This window comes from Passer domesticus, chromosome Z (genome assembly GCF_036417665.1).
Source record: "Passer domesticus isolate bPasDom1 chromosome Z, bPasDom1.hap1, whole genome shotgun sequence".
Classification (NCBI taxonomy): domain Eukaryota; kingdom Metazoa; phylum Chordata; class Aves; order Passeriformes; family Passeridae; genus Passer; species Passer domesticus.
This window is the reverse complement of record NC_087512.1, coordinates 23913147-23931306: the sequence shown is the minus strand read 5'-3', so window position 1 is coordinate 23931306 and position 18160 is coordinate 23913147. Positions and strand designations below refer to the sequence as shown.

At 36.2% G+C, this 18160-nt stretch overlaps 1 protein-coding gene across 1 annotated transcript in view; it reads left to right on the top strand.

Annotated features, from left to right (window-relative positions):
• The window catches only part of JMY (junction mediating and regulatory protein, p53 cofactor), a 64287-nt gene that overhangs the window by 21336 nt on the left and 24791 nt on the right, over positions 1-18160 (top strand). The window contains exons 3-5 of the mRNA XM_064403598.1: positions 10450-10600; positions 12413-12582; positions 17898-18063. Of these exons, the coding sequence (XP_064259668.1) occupies positions 10450-10600; positions 12413-12582; positions 17898-18063 (487 nt within the window). The remainder of the gene's footprint in view (positions 1-10449; positions 10601-12412; positions 12583-17897; positions 18064-18160) is intronic.

The following is an 18160-nucleotide window of genomic DNA, read 5'->3' as shown; positions in this document are numbered from 1 at the left end:
TAGATCTTTTCTTCTGATTTCACCTTTTCTTTCTGATTTAGTTGTGTATTATATAGGCACCAGGAAGTGAAGCTTGTTACTCAAATGCTGTATTACATGATTTGGACTGTCTGTATATTCTTCCAAGAGCTGGGAAGACAACTGTGAACATAAAATCACAGGACAAACAATGTTCATGGATTAATCTAGCATTAATGTTGGATATTAAATGGAATTTAAGATACTCTTTTTGCTAAGAATCAAACTACTTGGCAACCAAGAAAGGGTGTTAAATTTTTCATTCTAAAAATGTTTCACATTTATGGCCACAAATGCTTCCTCAATCAAAATAAATAATTTCCTTGTGAAAATTCACTTCTTTTTTGTGTGTGCAGAACACGCATTGCCATAGCAGAAAAGTTGGAGGTAGTAGTCATCAATAGCTGGAAATAAAAATGCTGTGTGTTTCTGAAATTTGGAAAAATCACAGTAGGTACCTCTGTTCTGGTGCCTTTGATTTTAGAAAGTTAAATCTAAACTTTGTGAGATCCTCCCTATATAGTGCTGTGTTCTTCAGAAAGTATGTGAGGGAGCGGCGAGTTGGTGGTTGATACTTGGCTATAGAGCTAGTGGCCAGGATACCGTGATCAAGCTTTAAGTCCTATAAGACTAAGACATGAAGTTTTCTTTGATACAGGGTACCAAATCTGGTTAATTAAAAAAGACAAAAAATAATTTTTTTAAAAAATTACTTCACAGGCTAAACCCCACAGCCTTTTTTGTCTGTATGGCTGTGTTCACCAATCTTCCTAAAGTCAAAGAAACTACCTTGCTACTTAGAATTTTTATAGCCTTGTAGATGTGGACAGTACTTGAGTCGTGATGAATAGGCACCGGGTTTGTTCAAATGCCAAGTGAAGTCAGTGGGAGGCCTTCTCTTTTCATGCTTGAGGGTTTTTTGGATGTCCTTGATATTGGACTAAAGATAAAATGTAACAAATTGCTTCACAACCTACATCTAGATGCCAGCAAAACTTCAAAACATTCATTCTTGAAGGTCTGAGTTGAGCTGGTTTTGCTTAACTGGAAACTAATAATGTCTCATTGCGGTTGAAAGCTTAGAGCCACCATTACATCTCAGCTCATCTCCAGGAAATGAGAACATTGAAAACGTATTGTATGTTAAATATATTAAACATACTCGTAGCTTCATTGCTTATGTGTTAATTATTTTTACTTGAATGTTAGTTCATGTGAATGTGAGGAGATTTTAATGACTTCAGATACATTAATAGTGAGGTGTAGCACTGGAAGCTACAGATTAGAGCAGTGTTTATGTTGATGATTCATAACATCCTGCTTTTAAAAATTTTGGAATCTTATATTAATCTGTCAGAAAGTTTGCTTCCCTCTCAAGCTCGCTTATGCAGATTCTACTATATTAAAAATACAATTCTAGCACAACTGTGTGTGAATTCATTTGTTTAATATATGGTGGTGAATTGCAGTAGTGAACTTTATAACTAATTTAACTTTGATTTATGCAAAATTAAGTACTTAAAAATAAATTACATTGTATTGAACATGTAAAACTTTGGTTAAAAATAGTTTAATGAAGCATGAAACAAGTTCAAGGGAGAAGAAATTCAGCTATGAGAACAGCTGGCAAAACCGAGAGAATTACTTTGAAAAGTATTTATAGAATATCTTTTTTTGAAAAGTCTCTAATCACATAAAGATGTTTTGGAGAAACTGTGAAACATCAAAGGATTTTATACTTTTTTTTAAATCTATATACAGCTGAAGGTGTGTCCTCACATCATCAGGAATAATGCTTAAATAAACATAGCTTTTGAAAAACCTGTAAACTGGAGAAGAAATCTGAGTTTATGCAAAATGATCATAAGCTTCAGGGAAATTGTTTCTTGCTTGTTTGAGAATATGATGCAATATAGTGAATTATGCTAATTTTCTTCATAGTTTGATTCAAAAGGATTGTATGTCAGTCTCTGTTTATTTATAATCAGTTTGGATTATAAATCCTCTAGACTATTATATGAACTCAGAACAGAACATTTTGCTGACTTTAAGTCAGGTCTTTATGGACTTTCTCAAAAAAAAAAGTTCTAAAGAGGCAATCTGATAGAAAGCAGTCTGGTACCCTAAATCATTTAATGAAACTTAGTTCCTGGTTAGAGGTAGCTGGCTACAAAACTGTGGTGTGTATCTGATTGGTTAAATCTGCTTGTCTGCAAAATGAGTATAGTACAAGACTGCTCTAGGTATTCAACTAAAATTGGTTAATAAGACTTGTAGAAAAATTTGATTATGTCAAAATGCTGAAAGGTTTGGTTTTTTAAAAGTCACTGTACAAGAAGCTTGTTTGGATAATAAAATGGTAGGTGAAATTTCAATAAATAAAAATTAATGCATGTGTAGAAGGTTGATGACAACCTCCAAAAACATACATGCATATTTATGTGCACCTAATTAACTTACTACTACTCTTGAGGGAAAATATATATGGTTTATCTTGAGTTTGCTGCCAAATGCAGCAAAATGGCACTTTTGCAAACACTCTATAGAAAACATCATACTTTGGTATACATCCATGGCATATTTGTGTCCTGAATGTCACAGTTTTATTTTCTTCCTCTCAAAAACATACCACAGTATCAGAATAATAACAGTATGGAACGTAAGGGTGTTTCCCTATTAAGCATCGTCAATGCCAGACCAAAGTAAAAGAATTGGATTGCCTTAGTTTCAAATGTGATTCATGCCTTAGTTTTGATGTGATTCATGAAAGATCGGAAAGATATATAAATCATGGATGTTAAGGGGTTGAAAGTATAGAAAATAGGGGTACCTCAGTGTGGTGCTTTAAAACAACCTACAAATAAAGCAGAAACAAACTCTCAGTACACCTTACATGCTTTGTGGCAATAATTTCTGCAGTTTAACTGTGGACACCAAATATATACGTGTTCAGAAAGAGAATCATCAGTGGCTATTAATGATTCAGATTAACCATCAGCTTAAGAGGCCTGTAAAAGAATTTGGGAGTTAGCAATGTATCCGTACCGTTTCTTCATTTTTTTTTTCCCCTCTAGTGCTAGTAATGGTGGAAATAATGCAGAAAAATGCAGAATCAGTGCATCCATTCAAAAAGGCGTCTTGATGGAACTTTGAAAGGCTGGTAAACATGCACAAAATCCTAAATTATGTGTCCCTGAGGATTAGAGTCAAGGAGGGTGAAACCTAGAAAAGTATGTTGTTGTTTGGGGTTTTTTTTTTCCCCTTTGCAGTGTCAAAGTTATGGAAAGAGGAAAAAGGAGGAGACTTTGATGCAATGTTATTTAAACTGTGGAGGTCAAGGAGAGGGACTGAAGGCCTTCAGAGGCTGAAAAATTTGCTGAGAGTCTAAAGTTTACAGAAAGTTTTTTTACCTAAATACCTAAATTGTTTGATATCTAGTACTTCTTTTCAGTAGTGCTCTGAAAAAAACCCTTTTTGTAAGCTTTCATCATGTTTTTTAACTTCATACTGAAAAACTTATCAGGCTCTATTTGCTAGTTGTTACAGTTACTTTATATTCATTCATGGCTACTTACATGTCTTTAATCTGATTTCTTCTGGCTAATACTTTTGTCACTATTTCTCTTTTCAGTATATCTGTATATAAAAATTGTCAACTTTATTTTGATGAACTCTTAATATATATGCTTAACATTTTGTCTATTGCATATATTAAGTTTTTTTTAACTGAAGATTTAAAAATCCATCCAATCATTTTAATGCACAAACAGCAAAGAGAATGTCTGGAAACACTCAAGAACACTTGCCTTTGAGGTAACTTGGTTTAAACAACATTTTCAAATAACTAGTAGAATATGTCTTCTTAAAAATATATTTTCTGAAAAATAAAAGCTTTCTTTTTGAAGGTGAACTCTCTTAGTCTGGGTCTCAGTCAGTGAAGCTGAGTATATGTATAGAAAGGTTTTGTGCTATACAGATGAATGAGTAAGGAAGGCATAATGCTGGGTAGACTTTAGCTTTAATTCTGTCAATTGCCAATATAAAATACTGAAGGTTAGTGTTTTTAACACTTTACCTCGTTACATAAATTATTGTGTGTCTCTGGAAAAAATACAAGTTAAATAAACCCAGTCTTTCCTCTTGTGCTTGCCCTAACCTAAATCTTCCGTGATTTTTCTCTTCTGATTACTTCCTGGTTTTTCAGCATTATCCATCATACTGAAAAAAACATTCACGACTGCACTTCGCAGTAGAATGACATTACTAGTCAGTCTTCTTTCTGTATATACTAACATCTTGTTACCTTTTGGTTTGTTGCTTCCTTTACAGTCTTGACTGAATTGTATATGTTGTTCTCCTGTGTTTTAAGATAATCAAAACTCCTGCAGTTTGTATTTTAGTCCCACGTGCCAGATATTTTGAGGAATTTAGATCATGCAAACTAAATGGGTTTTTATGAATTAACATTGAAGTCCGTGTCCATATTCCTTAGGGTAAAACTGTAAAGCCCTTTTCAAAGCTGAATGTTTTCACCTAATATATTTAGAGCTGTATGTACAGAATTATAACTTATTTGGGGAAATCGTGTTGGGTTTGTGTTAACAGCTCAGAGCACAGTTAAATTAAAAACAACAACAACAACAAAATTAGTAAGACTAACTTTGAAAAGTTTCTGACTAGATGCTGAAATGTGTGTTTTCTGGCTACTGTATCTAGCAGGCTGTGATTGGAATTGCTTGTTTGACTTCTTGGAGAAGGCAGATAGCTGAGCCTTTAATCTGAAATGTGCTTTTATGTATAAAGCCATTTCCATTTTGTGTTTTGCCACTGCCATCTGCACTACTCACTCATTTTAGTTTTCTTTGTTCTTTTAATTAACTGACCTGCTGTTACATGTCACATTTTTCTCCTTTTCTGCCTATTACAAGTCCATCCAGGAGAAGGATAACAAAGAGAGCTGGAGAGATGTGACATATCCCTGCCTAAGTTATTACATGGCCTAGGCCAAGTCTTACTTCTGTCAATCTTGTCTATTGTCCAGAAAAAAAAACATGGAAAGTATTAAAGACCTTCACTTGGTAGATGTATAGTGTATGTGTATGCCATTATTTCAGGCCTGTTGTTCATATTTTCTCTCAATAAGCTTACTTTAGTCTCTTCAGAACTTAACCATAAATTGCAAACTGTTCCAGAGAAGAGTATTTCCAGTACAGGATTGCCTCTGTTGATCCATCCTCATTTACTTATGGGCTAGTTTAGGAGACTCCTTTCAGTTTGTTTTCTCTGAAGAATTCATTTGTTTTCCTTCAGAAACATCTCAATACAATGTTGAGATGTGTTCTTTTATGTTCCATTAGTCTGAAGCAATAGCTGATGAAAATAGGTGTTTGTGCGATGTGTTGAAGTTAATGGCTTCTGCTGTTTCTATTTCTTCTTCTGTGTTTTGTGACAACCAAAACACAGAAGAAGAAATGTGAAAGCTGTCATAATTTTCTTAGCTTCAAAGCATCATTTGAAGTAAAACTTGTAAAACATGAAAGTCTACACAAGCAAGTTCCATCATCGGGGAAAAAAAAAATCATAGCAAATTCTACTGTGAAGCTTGGATTCCTCTCAAGGAGAATATAGGATTTTTAAAGAAAGAATAGCTATATTGTTTTATTGGTAAAGTGATAAGTAGAAGAGAAACTAAAAAAAAAAAACTAAACCTCTCACCTTGTGAGATGAGAGGTTTTTCTGTAGGCCAGGCTTTCTCCAAAACTTTTGAGTCCAAATAAGCAATTCCAGGACAAAAGCTCATTTTGAAAAAATGTTAGGTAACTTCAAAGCCTTTTAGGTTAGGAAGAAACTTCAACTACATTGGAATTTCTTAATTTTTAACTAAAAATATTACTAAACTGAAAATAGATATACAATTTTACAAGAAATATCATTAGATGACAGCACTTTTTAGTTATTCTTTGCCTTCTTTTAGTCATACTTAGCATGGATAATACTAATTTAAAAATTATTTGTTCAGTCTCTAAAATGACATCTGCTCTTTTATGAGCTATAAAAACTGAAGATGCTTGCATCATAAAGGTGAGCAAAATAAAGCATAAACAGGTTATGCATATATTGCAAACAATAATGGAATGCAGAAGCATGTAAGAGCTTCCTTTAATTCCATAATGAGAGTTGTTGTCTTACATCAAGGTGATTAATTATTGAAGAGAATATAGAAAACAAAGTCTTCAAGACTCTCACAAGCCTGTTCATGTTGATGTTTAATAGTCCATGGCTACTTCCTTTTCCTTTTTAAATTCTTAGCTAGGACAAAATGAGGGAGTGGTCACTTCTGTCATGGAGGTGTTTGCAGGTGGGGAGAAAATCTGCCGTTTTATAAGCTGCAAGCTCCAGAGGCATGTGCCTTATCTTTACTCCCCAACTTTTCCCCCTATTACAGCTGTAGTCTTCATTTAAGCTCTCTTTCTCCTCATGTGCTTACTTTCTGTTTCCTGTGATAACATATGCTCTGAATAATTTCTGTCTTGTATATAAATGTACAACAGTTATATTATTTAAATTGAATATTATGATTTAATATATATTTGTATAGATTTTCTCTAGTGGAATTTGGTTGGGCTGAGATAAAATGCCCAGACTGCTGTTTGGCAAGGGGGACCATATATATTTCAACCTCAGTGTCTCAGTTCTTCATCTCTGTTTTTCTCTGGAGATTCTGTGCCTGCCCAGAAAGGATGACAAGCATAAATTTAATTAATGACAAGTAGATTACAGTAATTCTCTAGCTAAGTTGCACTTGAGAACTGGTAATTCTTCTAAGTTGTTGGTGCTGTCAGTATGTGCACTCATAATATGTCTGTCTTTTTAATATGTTTTCCCAAAGTGTGCCAGGTTCATGGCTAGAAGTATCTTTTCATATGCCCTCTGTCTTCTAGTTTGTCATAGTTATTTGGTTTTAATTATAAAGAATGACCGTAATTACCTTTGGAAAGGTTGCAATCAGTATTTTCTTTTATACTTCAGTTTTTTGTTTAATAACTATTTTCCAATTTTACTTTTTTGATGGCAAAATTGAATCAGGTGGAATGGTGGCTGGATGGGAAGAAATTGGTTTTCCCACAGGGAGCGTTGGATCACCTTGAGGTCAATGGAGTGGCTCTCAGAAGGCCACGGGGTGTATGTCAGGTAAACCCAGCAGAGCAAGCTTGGGCAGGAACATGACAAGCCTGAAGTGAGAAGCAGGGAGCAGTAGCCAGCTAGATCTGAGGCACCAAAGGAGCTCTTAAAGTTTGCTGCCACTCAGAAAGTCATTGACCTAAGAGAAGCACAGGTGGGAGCTGTGCCTTCGAGGAGGCAGTCCAGACTCTATTCATTCAATACTGTTCTGGAGTCACCTTTTGACAAGTCTGCTTTTCGCAAAATTAGATTCTGTCATTCATGTAACCAAAGAGTAACAAAGATCTTTGTGACTGAGGATTGTTACTCCAGCCTGGAAGCTTGTTCTTGAACTTTCTCATTTGGAATTTGTCACCTTGAACAAAGAAAGGTTCTCTCAGGCTAGCATAGCTGTGGAGAGGTTGTGGCTGTTGTAGTCTGGTCCAACAGCTTCAGAAGTGAAAGGAACAAGCCTTTCAGTTTAAGGTTCATCCTTAGCTTCTAGCCATTCAACTTAATATTAAAAAAGCATGTGGGATATTTCACCTGTCAAGGATAGTTCCCCACTTGTACCCAGACGCTGTCTTCACCTTTAGATTGGATGCTACCTTTGTAATGGTGACAGCTTCATTCTTTGTCATAGTTGTACCATGACCATCAACCCACACAGCTGCTTGCTCACTCTAGCTCAGTGGTGGTGGGAAGAGAATCTGACAAGTAAAACTGAGAAGACTCATGAGTTGAGATAAAGACAGTTTAATATGCAAACATGTGAAGCAAAGCAAAACAGGGAATTCATTCACTGATTCCTGTGGGCAGGCAGGTGTTGAGCTATCTCCAAGAGAGCAGGGTAACAGTGACTTAGAAAGACACCCATCCGTCTGAACATTGCCTTCTTCCCTCAGCTTTATTGCTGAGCACAGTGCTCTATGGTATAGAATGTCTCTGTTGATCAGTTGGGGTCAGCTTTCCCTCTTCTGTCCCTTTCCAACTTGTGAACCCTCAGTCTCGTCACTAGTGGAGTGGGATGAGAAGAAGAAATGGCCTTGGCTCTGTGCCAGCACTGCTTAGCAGTAGGTGAAATATCCCTGGATTGCTAAGATTGTTTGCAGCACAATTCCAAAACAGAGCCCTTACCAGCTAATATGAAGAATATTAATCCAGCCAAAAACAGCACATCCATCCTCCGTTATTTCGTGTCTTCAGAGCCAGAAAGTTTGCATTCTGTGCGTTTGTCCCTTATCCAAGCTGCAGAATGCAAAGTCCTAACGTGAACATTAGCTGTAACTTTGATTTTTTTTTTTGTACTGCAAGATATTTAAGAACTGTGTTCTAAGTGGCTGGATGGGTAGGTGTGGGCAAGCATGAAGGCAGATCAAGCAACATTATGGAGAAGTTTTTATCCATTTTATCTTTCTGGGGCTTCTTTCACACTTCTGTTAAGCATGCCACTGTTCCTGAAGCCTAAAGGTAAGCTGTTGATCTGTTCTTGTTCATGCACTTGATTAAAGCCACACCTTCTTGGGTTTTCTCTGTGTTGCTTTATGAGTACCTTTGGTGCTAACTATGATATATGGATGACATACTTGGGATTGTGGATAATGAAAAGATGCTTCCCTTTTTTTTGTTACTTGTAAATACTTGCCCTAGGGAGCAAAGATACAATTACATTATGCAACCATAAAACTCTTTAGCTTGCGCCATGTGTGAATATTTGGCAGACAAAACTTTATGAAAAAAATGGTACTTTGAGGTTACTCTCCTTGAAGTCATGCCTAATAAGAACGTTACTCACATTACTCAGTGATCCATTGTCTATTCAGTGTCAAGTTACCTCATCTCTACCAAGGAGCAGGAAAGGATGACTTTTAATTGTGTTGCTTTTTATCCAGTTTCACAAATTAATTTGCTGTTTCGGAGCTCTATGTAAATGAAAAGCATTAATTTCACCAGTGTGCAATTCACTGGTATGTGTATTTATATATGTCTAAAGTTCAGTATTTATTTGGAAACCTGTCTGTCCACTCATAAGTACTGCTTGTGGGAAATATGGTACATATGTGCTCCATAGAATGACATGTTACAATGTATCTAGTAAGTGTTATTCACTTACCACTTGTCCACATTATGCTTCCTCTGTTGCCTTTCAAAGAGTTTTGGAAATATATGAGAAGAAGATTTAAATACGTTATAATGTCCTGTAAGTGTTTTTCAAGAAATGTGTTTTTCAAGTATTTATTTAGAAGGCATCTATTTGTTTTCACTTACGGAAATCATACGTCTGAGAGACAGGGACAAGTGGGTATGCAGAAGTAGGTCCTGACCAGTCACTTAAAAACCTTTCATTAGCAACTGAACTATAGAGTGGAATGGCTGTTTAGGCCAAATTGAAGCTTTGTGAAATCAAGATTGATACCTGAGGCATTAGAACTTGAGTTTGAGATATTCAGGGACAGACAAAGTTATGAGCACTTTTGGTTTTGTTCAGTTTTGCCTGTGCCATTAAAGTGCCTTCTTGACTGATAGATATGAAAAGTGTTAATAATTAATACTTCGGTATTGCATGAGCAGGCTTAAATTTTTAATTAAGATACAAGATATGTAGTCTGTTGCAGTGTGACAGGTGTGTAAAAATGTTTAGGTTTGGGAGAGAAAGCTATGTATTTATTAATTGCAAAACCAACTCTTTTAAGACTCTTTTCTTTGTCTTAAAAGACAAAGTCTTTTATTGGCTTCAGATAGCTGGAACCTCAGAATGACATTGCCTTGATCTTGGCAATGAAAGGATGTTTGAGCTCCCAGGCACTAGAAAAATATAGTTTTAAAAGTCATCTATAACAAAGAAAAACTTCTAAAATGTTGATGGTCACTTAGTGCAACCCCAGGATAGCCCTGGTTGCCAGCTTCATTCTGATCAAAGAGCATTTATTTACTTCAGAATGAAATAGTCCAGGTTGGAAGAAAGCCTGGATGAAGCATGAAGCATGCATGTAATCTGCAGGTAATAAGATACATAATAAAAGATGATGATAAATCAAACTTATATATGTGGGTTTGATGCGTCCACTAAGAACAATAATTATGAAAGATGGATGTACTTTTTCAAGAGGAGGGAGTGCTTCTAAAGAGTTTTTTACTGTTGAGTAGAAACTGTGGTGGTAGTTTTACCTCTGTTGTGTTGCATTTTCTTTCTTAGCCCTGAAACTGTTTGTTGTTGGCAGAATAGGTGCAATTAATTGTATTTTTAATTATGGGCTCATTTATTTTCAGATCTCAATAGAGAATGACTACCTGGGTCCCAGAAGAATTGAGAGTCTGCAAAAAGAAGATGCTGATTGGCAGAAAAAAGCTCACATGGCTGTGCTTTCTATTCAAGATCTTACAGTTAAATATTTTGAAATAACAGCTAAAACACAAAAAGGTAGTTATTTCTTGTCATCACATAAAAAAATTAAATTATTTAGTGTTTACTGTGTTCTGTGTTGTACCATGAGCTATTTTTTCTTCAATTCTTCATGAGGAAAATGCAGTTGTCATTGCTATTTGTTTTTTTTGTGTCTATTTGTATCTTTCACTTGTAAACCTTTTCAGAACATCATCAGCAGTGAACAGAATAGAAATTTTAGGTAGAAGTTTTACAGCCACTTTCTTAATGTAATTGTATTAGTGGTACTCTGTATTTGCAAAGGATTTATGAGTATAGAGTCCCTGGTGGATTCTGTTTTCTATACTGGTTATGGCAGACCCCCATAGTAAATGTTAATTATCTTTCAGTTGATTTCCTTTTCTAGTCTTCCTTGCCTTTCAGAAGTTTTTTTCATAACTCTAAACATTAAGCAACAGCTCAGTTTAACTACTCAATAAGAGCTGGTCTGTTGTTCAGAAGTCTTAATGGATATAACTTTGGCTTTTCTGTGTTTGAAGAATGTGATGGTTTTACTAAAAAAGTGGTACAGTAAAGTGAGGTCAGATGACTAGGTACATACACCTGTGCTCTCATCCTTGTACCATTTTAACCTAAATAACCAGTTTAGTAGGGCAAACAGACCTTTTTCTAGTTCACTGACAAAGTTTGTCCTGGTGTCCTCCCCTGCCTAACTGCAGGTCCCTGTTTCTTTCTTTGCCTTGGTGGTAGTGATTGTGCAAGATCCACAGGAGAAATCCTTTTTTGACTGGTAGGTCTCTTGTCATCTCTGTACATGACTGCTACATCTGACTCAAGAGATGCAGACACTGCAAATTTATGCTGTTCAGTGACCACCCAAGTTAAAGATAATGTGAAATTTCACCTTGCTCTGACTGGATGACTTAATAGGTTAAAGCGTGTTGAAATAAATTTAATTAGAGAAAATTCTAAATGTACTAATCAGCTTCACTCCTTTTCTAGTATGACAAAGGCAGCCAATAAGATACCCTACTAGATGATAATGCATATTTATAGATATTTACTTGTTGCTTTTGTTCACATGATTTTTTTATGTACAGCAGTCAGGATTTGGGGAAAAAACAATGGAAAGTGACATGCCTAAAAGCTGATTACAGTGTAGATCTTTAAAATACAGGTTATTTACCTGGTTTTTGCATTCAGGGTTTTTCTTGGCCTCCTGCTGATCACAGAGTAGTCTTATATACCCAAATATTAACAGATGGCAGAGGAAAAATACATGAGAACTTAAAGGTGCTTCTTATTACCTAAGAACAGCATGTAATAGCATATGGTGACTTAATGCCACCCCTTTGATTCCATTACTTTTGTGGTTTTGCTTTGCAAAGCTAAATACAGTCTCACATGACCTGTATTTTAACAGTGGTGAAAATCTTGTATTTGTCCAACTAGATGTTATCTGGGGCCCAAAAACAGTAAATCTGAATCAGGCAAGGGACTTTTGCATTTTGAGTTAAAATATAGATGTTGTTTTAATTTCATGCAGTGTTCTTACAGAATTGCACTTGAAGTTAAGCTGAAATCTGTTTTAAATAGTATTTTTTTCACTCTTTAGATTTACTTTAATTTATGACTGTAATATAAGTGTTAAGGTAAGCTGGAGGTTTTAGTAGCTGATAATTGGTGGTTACAGATGTGGGGGAAATTTGGGATCCAGTTCAAGACCAAATATTTGTATTAATGAGATTTTTATTAAGTACAAATGTGTGCATTTTCTTTGCAGAAGGATCACTAGTGGTTTGAAGAATAGTCTAGTAAGATGCCTGCCTCTTCTTTTCCTTTCTGCAGCTGTGTATGATCGAATGCGAGCAGACCAGAAAAAATTTGGTAAGGCAGCATGGGCAGCAGCAGTGGAACGTATGGAAAAGCTTCAGTATGCGGTTTCTAAGGAGACTTTGCAGTTGATGCGTGCTAAAGAAATCTGTTTGGAGCAGAAGAAACATGCGCTCAAAGAGGAGGTAAGTTTTCTTGCCAGTAAGTAGAAAATTAAAGCGCATAGAAAGAAGTGATGTTAGACAAATGATGTTGCAATGTAGGTGTGGGGAGTTCTGTGCATCTGTTTTCTGTTCACCTTTTCCTGGTTAGTCAACCAGAAAAACAGTTTTTGAAAGACAGAAAGACAGTTTTTGCTGTTAATGTTTACAACCAGCCACTGGGATGAGTAAATTGAAGAGAAAGGATAGGATAGAAACTGGCTACTGTGTAATCTCTGCAGTTTAGCTCTGAGGCATGACTACCTTTTCAGAATAGCTCTGACATTCCAGATGGAAGGTGTCTGACCATTAGTAAGTATATGGGTAACTGGACGGTTGTGTTGCACTCTCTCTCTGCGTACCATAATTACTAAGGCAGTCTTCCAGAGGGGAGTGTGCTAGCTACATTTTTCTTGAGGAAAGAGTTCATGCATGAAACTGTGAGTAAATGCCTTAGCAGGAAAAAAATCCACAATTTATTGGATTTTATGACATCTCAAAAGTAACAGTGTTTCAAATTCTCTTTTAAACTTTGCCATCATATGGATGTTTGATGCAAAGGACTTTCTGTCATACTAATGTTAATGTGTGTTCTAGCAATTACATTATTGTTTTAGGAGAACTTTTCAAACGTTTCAACAATATTTGACTAAACTGATGGTGCTGATAGGAGAAGGTTATCCAAAGAGCTCACAACTTTAGCACTGCAAAGGCTGGTAGGTTTGTAAGGCTGATAGACTGTGTGTCTATTTTAGGAGCCTCTGTAGAAGACAGCTTGATCTGCAGGGAAGAGAGAGTACATGCAAGACCCAGAGCACAAAAATAGGTTTACTGCATTCAGTGTTCTTTAGATTTGGAAATCTAAGAGTTGTCTGAAAACCTGAGTTTAGCAGGCTGTCATCCTTTATCAAGAGTTGACAAGACAATCCAGCACTACTAATTGGAAATGTATTGAATATTTTCACTAAGAGTAACCATGCATCTTCTTTTTGTGGCACATCTTATTTTTTTTCCCTGTGGAGACCTCTGAATTTTTGTTGAATGAGATCTCAGTCTGGTAAATGAGTGAGTCTAATATACTAAAGTATTAGGGGCTGCACAGGAAAAGGAAGGATTCCTTGTAGTATACATTGGGATGAAAGTGAGCTGTGAGTTTGGGGCTTTTGGGGACAGAGAAATAAATAACATCTAATGGCCGTGGTGCTTTGGGATGGTGTGTTACAAGGTATAGAGAGTTCTGGGTCTGAATACAGTGATAGGGAGATACCACCAACCAGCTTCTGCTGGTTCTGAGAATGTAAAAAGCTTAAGTATAAAGAATTGAATGTGAGAAACGTGACTGGGAATCCCATCTTTGCGAAGAATGGAATGGTGGCAGTCTTATAAAGATAATGTTTGTAGAACTGAAATACCTCCTGGCAAACCATTTAGCTACTATATTCTAGAAGATAAAAACAGGATATTTGTTTGAAGATACTAAAATGCTCAAGAAATTAATACATCTGGATTTTAGCTGAGAAAAATGACAATTCAGAGCAAAGACATGATATGACTCCACTTGAGGAAAGTGTTTGTGTTCAGCAGGTTGTCTTTGAATTTTTGAACATTTAGTCTTGGAAAAGAAATTTTTTGCAAGGGCATATTGTGGCAGGAGAAGGGGAAATAGCTTTAAACTGAAAGTGAATGTGTTTAAATTACATATTCAGAAGAAATTCTTGGGACTTTGAGGGAGAACACTGGAACAGGTTGCCCAGAGATGTCTTAGATCAACATCCTGAGACATGTTCAAGGCTACATTGGATGGAGCTTTAAGCAACCTGGTCTAGTGAAAGCCTGCCTGTGGTGGTGGGCTTGGAACTTGATGAGATTTCAAGTCCCTTCCAACCCAAGCTGCTCTATGATTCAGTGAATGCAACCACTCTCTGATTGGTATGAATGCAACAACAAAGACTGAGATTAAATTATTTGCTTTCATTAGTGCAGAAAGTTGTGCCATTATAGGAAATTGAACTTGGATCTCTCCAGTTTAAGTTTTTTGTTCCACCACTGTGATGTTTCAACCCCAGCAAGCAACCAAGAGCCATGTGGCTACTCACTTGCTCCCTTACAAGTGGGATCAGAAAGGGTTAAAAGCTAGAAAACGCATGGGTTGAGATAAAGGCAGTTTAATAGGGAAAGCCAAACACATGAGCGAAGCAAAATGAGGAATTCATTCATGTCTCTTCCCATGGGCAGACGGGTGTTCACCCATCTCCTGTATATCAGAGCCCCATCACAGGTAACTATGACTTGGGAATACAAATCTCCACTAACTCCAAATGTTCCTCCCTTCCTCTTTCTTTCCCCGACTTTGTATACTGGGCATGGTATCACATGGTCTGGAAGGTCCTGTTTGGTCAGTTGGGGTCACCTGTTCTGGTTGTGTCTGTTCCCAACCTCCCATGCACTTCCATCTTTTCTAGAGTGACCATACAAAAAGCATATAAGGCCTTGGCTCTGTGCAAGCCCTGCTCAGCAATAACAAAAACATCTCTGTGTTACCAATCCTGTGTTCAGCACAAACCCAAAACACAGCCCCGTACCAGACACTGAGAAGAAAATTAGCTCTAGTCCAGCCAAAGCCAGCACAACTGCAGAATTTTTCCCGTACTGTTCTAATATTAAATTTCTTTGTGTTTCTTTCACTATGTTGATCAGCCTGAGAGCTACCAAGGATGCAGGAAATCAGTGGTACAGATTAGGTAAAAACTCTTAAGAATTGCTCTCAATTAAGAAGAGAAATTTTTAACAGAATATACTGAAATATGTCCAAAAGTGATTATACTGTTTTGAATTATCACACATCATTAGTATTTTACATGAAGTTTTAACATAAATTGTTGAAATTCAAGGTGTTTGTTTTACTTTTTCATGGGGAGCTATTATATAGCTAGGATAGGTGCCCATGAACCATGCAGCAGTACTAACTTCCCATTTCTTTTGCACCTGAAAGCCTGAATAAAGTGGTGGGGTACCCCTAAAACAGAACAGGTAACTAACAGCATCTGTAGTGTATGCTCTTTGTAGGGCAAAGGTACAGTTGTCGGTTGCTAAGGTCCTTATCACGCAGACACCAGTGCAACTGACTGAAGTACTCAGCTGCTATAACTTGGTGAGCTGATACTTTTGAACATGGTCTGTATATGTCTTTGTCTTTATTCAGTTTTTATTACATTGTGTAATTAAATATTGGAACATCTGTTTTTAAGAAAAAAATTGTGAAGGTTTGAGTAATTTTCACAGTTCATGGAAAAAGAGAAGTTCTTAGGTGTGGTCACATTTGACACTATCTTGATTTAAAAAGCAAACAAACATTTCCCACACTGACTTTCCTTGCCCCCAAACCCACCAAATTGTGCTGCCTTTTTACAGTGGGGAAATCCTTGAAAAATGCCAAATCCCTTGAAGAATGCTAATATCCTGCCTGAACAATAAACATTATCTGTCTTATGTGGAAGAAGTGGAGAGTTCAAGAGAATCAGTCCTTTTTTCTTAAAAAGTAGCCTGTAGTTCACTCCAAATATGCAATCAGTATGTCATTTACTGTTCTGGTCAAATTAGTAATTTAATATGGAAGCAAAGTAATAAAATGGCATAACAAGACATTTTTGTGTAGCACTGGACTCTAGCATATACATGATACATTAATGTTTGTAAGGTTTCTGGTGTTCGCTTAAGGACTTACTGGAGTTTTCAGACTAATAGTTGATATACAAAAAAGGCATACAGAAGTACAAAATCTAGCAGAAGAAACTTAAAATAGTAAAGTTGCAAGAATTGATTAGCTGATCAACAGTCTAACAATCTTCTATGGAAATAGGTATAGGACATGGAACTATTTGCTTTTAATTGAGCTGTGAAATCCCTGTCAATAGATAATGGTGCAGATGCTAAAAGCGTACATTAAAAAAAGAAACAAAAAAAAAGGGCATAGGAAAAATGTATTAATTATGTCCTATAAGTCTGTTTTGTACAAGAGGCAGCAGTATGGTTTAAGTTGTGTTACAGGCTGTGCTAGAGGCTGGTGAATCCTTTTGGGAAGATACCACTCCACTGCCTGTTTTGTTTCATCGTCTTGGATTTTTGCAACATTTTCCCAAAACAGGGTATTGACTAAAATGGATTGTTGGTTTCATTCAGTACAGATACCTTTCTAGTTTACTATAGTCATATTTAAATACTCCAGGCACCCAGTTTTAGTTGTTTGTTACAGACTCAGTTTTACAACTTGAAGATAACACCATAATGTACAGAATATGCTAGCAAATATTTTTTTAAATGTATCAGTAAATAGGTTGGGTATTTTTACTTGGTAGACATCTCCTTTTAATCACTGACTGTCTATAATATGAAATTGGATATTTCTTCTGAATAATGAAGGTAGACAGATCACAAATCTCCATTAACATTTACCGTTATTTTTATCCAGTATCTGAGAGAAACTATCAGATATGCACATTTTGAGCAGGTAAAGAATTTGGATGTGGCCCTAACTCTTCTGCATGCAGGTTGTAGAGGTGCACGAATTCCCTCCAGCCTCAGCACATAAGATTCCCTTACATGCTGATATTTCTTAAATATGATCTGAATGGCTGACTGTGTTGCGCAGATAAATCTTGTTTGACTGAATAAAAGAGAATGGTTGCAGTTCACTCGGTTGTGTGATACTTTTCTATTCAAACATATAATACAAATCAATACTGAAATATATATATAAGTATTTTAATCTGTGTATATATTCTCCTATGAAGGACTCCAGAAAAAACAGAACAGCTAAATCGTCATTACAACATGACCAGTGCATGTATTTATCCCTGTTTGCACATCCTTTCACATTTTTCCTCAGTTCTGCTTTTATAGGCTTTAACTGTAGCTTTCTAGATGCCTACTTTTAGACTTGGGATTGAAGATAGGAGAATTCTAATTTAATTATGTATCTTCAGAGAATCAGGTGGTAGAGTAAAAAGAGTGTGAGGGATGTTTCACACTGTGCACTGTATCACTTGACAGTTGCAAAGTGTAATTCAATGCCATGGATTTATTTCGTTGCCATGTAGAAAAAAAGTCAGTTATTAAAGGCATCTTAAAGTGTGTGTCTGATCAGAACATATCTTAGGGACTTGATGTGTTCAATTTTAACGTGTTACATTTACTGTACCAGACAGTATTTAGCTGTAATCATAAAATCTGTGGTTTTGTTGTCGTAATTATCCTGGAGTTGTATGGTTTTTGTTTGTTTGTTGTTTTCTCTTTTTATTTAGATGCAGAGCCTGAAAGGTGGTACAGAGGCATTAGCACATTTGGACCACTTAGAAGCTGATTACTATGATCTACAGCTTCAGTTATATGAAGTGCAGTTTGAGATCTTGAAATGTGAAGAGTTGCTACTGACAGCACAGCTTGAAAGTATCAGAAGATTGATGTCAGGTGCTTTATTTATTTCAATTAATACAAGTCTGTGAAAGATAATTTTCTTCCTAAGAGTCCAGGGAAGCCTGTGGAAATGAAATGAGAACAGATTCTT